General features: G+C 39.5%; 1 protein-coding gene across 1 annotated transcript; it reads right to left on the bottom strand.

The window, feature by feature from the left end:
- Window positions 1-1,654: 1,654 nt before the first annotated feature.
- Window positions 1,655-2,602, bottom strand: GPR33 (G protein-coupled receptor 33). Its single transcript, XM_069242044.1, has one exon. It carries the CDS (start codon window positions 2,600-2,602, stop codon window positions 1,655-1,657), a length of 948 nt encoding a protein of 315 aa, XP_069098145.1.
- Between the last annotated feature and the right edge of the window lie 517 nt (window positions 2,603-3,119).

The raw sequence follows: 3,119 nt of genomic DNA, 5'->3' as shown, positions 1-3,119 counted from the left end.
ACCTTGGTCCCTGAATCTAGCTTGCACTCCATTGTGGTCACACTGAACTTGTGACTTTTAACCCATCCGGCATGCCCAGATAATCACAGTTGGCACTTTCTGCTTTTAGGCATTATTTTAACTTAAATCTTTAAAATTGCATATTTCAGTTTCTACTAATTGGATTTTTGACCTTCTGGTCTAAAATAATCTATTCAATTTTACTCTATTTTTCTGAAGTGCTACATAAATACTTTACACATTGCCTCTAAGTTAAGCATGAATGCTTTGTGCCAAGCTACCAGAGGGTTAAGCACAGGTTAATTTGAAGGTTGCTTGTGTTTCATCCTGACAGAAATTGTGGTTACTGCTTGAATCAGGCACACACCCCCACCTCCAAACTACTAACCCAATTTCCTATGTATAAATTTGTTTTCAGTCTGTCCATCCAAAGATATTACACAGATAATGGCCATTACAACAAAGAGCAAATGTACGTACAACAAGCAAGACATATTGGTCTTTCAAGTGTTTGTTTTGTGCTGAACGCCTTGCACTGCCGTTGCTGCGTTTGTGTGAAGCTTTAGAAATGCTCCTTTTATTGGACTGGGACCTCCTGCACTTACAGTGTTTCTCATCAAACCGACCAGAAGGAGATCAATGGTCAGAAATGAAATCATATAAATTTCCTAGTTACTCTGATTTGTGGAAGCAGGCAGTTCGGACATCAGGGGTTGTTCTGTGCTGCGTTTCTATGTTTTAAAAGGTTTATTAATGTTGCTCCAGTTGTATGTATTGCTTCCTTTTTTTGGAAATGAATATGTATATTGCCGCATTCTTTGTAGACGTCGTTGTGAAAAGTATAAGCAATAATTTTCTTGAAAGATCGACAATGACAGATACATTTTTATTCCTTAATAGTGATAATAAACCATTAGGCCTGTTTTTTCACTATGAAATTGGATTTGTTTCAAATAGATTTGTTATGCCCCGGTCTTGCAGGAACGTTAAGTGCAGGCATCCCGGCGAGGGGTGTTTCTCTGTTTTATTTTGAGGTAAATTAAGAGAACCAAACAACGTATTTTCTTTCAGCGTTTTTGCGTATTAGTTAATTTAAACGGAAGATCAGTAGCTGTATTTACAATGTAGCTTATGAAACAATTAACATTTTGTGGCATATAAAATTTCAGCTCTATGCAGCTGGCCAAGCTAGCATTGCATGTTGGGCTGCCAAGGGCCTCTACTCAGGTATGAACTGTTGACGCCCGTGTCAGTCTTGAATGGTGGTTTGATTTTTTATGGAAAATGAATTCACAAGTATGTAAACAGACCATACATTTACGCAAACAACGTAGACCTGCACTGATAAATGCCTCCGCTTCCCTACTGAGTTTAGAATCCTTCATGGGGTAAATACACACCATATTCCTTGTAATGGCATTGTAGGCTGCACTGAGACACACTAGTAAGGTTCAGCTTGTGACGTCATTCTTAGGATGAACACGTTCTCACTAGCATGTAGATAAGTGATGTCCAACCCACTTCAGATCAGATAGCCCACCAACCCTTTTCCTTATGGGACAGTCTTTCAGGCACAGTCAACAAATTGTGGACAGAGGATCTTTCATTGAAGCAAATCATAAGCTGATTCTGACTTCGTTCCGTAGAGATGAATTTAAGTGTTAAAAGCTGACTCAAATAAGGTTAGTATCGACTTTTTGAATACTTGGTTTACATTTCCGCCAATGCAAAGGTAAAGTATTGGTGAGAAGCAACTGTTTATGCATATTAAACAGACAGCGCATGCCTGGATGGCCTGTAAGGTGTTTTCTGGGGCCCATATACTCATGCCAGCATGCATGTGGTACGGCATCCAGCAGATGAAAAAAGACAAAATGGCTGCCAGGATGACTTTAAATGGTTTTTGTGTCTTTGCCAACTTTTTACTTTTAATCTTGAAGGCGATCTTTACGTAGCAGAATGTAATTATAAAGAATGGGAGGAGGTATCCTAGTACCACTCTCGTGGTAAACATTGACCAGTTCACCACTTTCCTTAGCTTCTGTACCTCTGGATTATCCCAATCATCTGACAGTGCATAATTGTTAAAGCAAATTGTCTTGTTTCTATCAGTGATACGTGTTTCCCGCAAAACGAGGTAGGGTGAGCAAAGCATCACAGATACGATCCATGCAGATGTGGTGATGATGGAGGCACAGCGGGTGGTCCTATGGGATCTGTACCACAATGGATGAAAGATGAGCAGATACCGGTCAACACTAATGAACGTGAGCAAGAACACTGAGATAAACATACACAGGGAAATTAATCCATTGATTACTTTGCATAGAGCCACCCCGAACGTCCACTGACTGTTCATGAGGAAAGTAGTTCCCAAGAAAGGAGTAATCATGACAAAGATAATGTTGGACACAATGAGGTGGAAAAACCAGATGGTGTTGACAGTCCTTTTCAACCTAAAGCCCAGCACCCAGACGAAAACACTATTAACAACAATTCCAAATAGGAAGGTGATAAAAAACAAGATGGCTGTGAGAAGGTTATTCCCTCGATTGTAGAAGGTTATGTTATCAGAAGGGAGGGTTATGTTGTCTTCAGCCATTTTGTCCTACAAAAGAGAACACAATTAGAATCAAGCCATGCCATTTCGTTTTTTAATTTTTACAACTTGTTAATGCTTCACATTTAGGATGTGGCTAAAACCTGACACAGTTTTCAACAAAACAAATCTTTCCGATATTTGCACTGTTAGAAATGGTGTCTTTGGTTGGCGGTCAGGTTACCCTCCTTCCAAGCAAGGACCCTTACTCAAGTCAGGGTAAAGGAGAATCACCCTCAGTTAACCCCCGCTCACCTCCTTGGTAGCTTGGCACAACAAGGCAGGCTTAACTTCAGAAGCAATGTGTAAAGTATTTGTACCAACACCCACAGTAACCCAGTGAACTCACCACAAAAGGAAGCAACACAGGTTTAGAAAAATAGAACATATTTAGCTAAACAAAACAAAACCAAAATGACAAAAATCCAACATACACAAGTCAAGTTATGAATTTAAAAAGCAAAAGAGTCTTAAATCTTTTAGAAAACTGAGAGCATTGTTAGTGTACAAAAGTACCTAA

This window comes from Pleurodeles waltl, chromosome 6, assembly GCF_031143425.1.
Source record: "Pleurodeles waltl isolate 20211129_DDA chromosome 6, aPleWal1.hap1.20221129, whole genome shotgun sequence".
In the NCBI taxonomy this organism is placed as follows: Eukaryota; Metazoa; Chordata; class Amphibia; order Caudata; family Salamandridae; genus Pleurodeles; species Pleurodeles waltl.
Note: the sequence above shows the minus strand (reverse complement) of the source record. Positions and strands in the feature narration are given on the sequence as shown.

Coding starts and splice junctions, on each gene's coding strand:
- GPR33 (XM_069242044.1), bottom strand. CDS start 2,602: ATGGCTGAAGACAACATAACCCTCCCTTCTGATAACATAACCTTCTAC.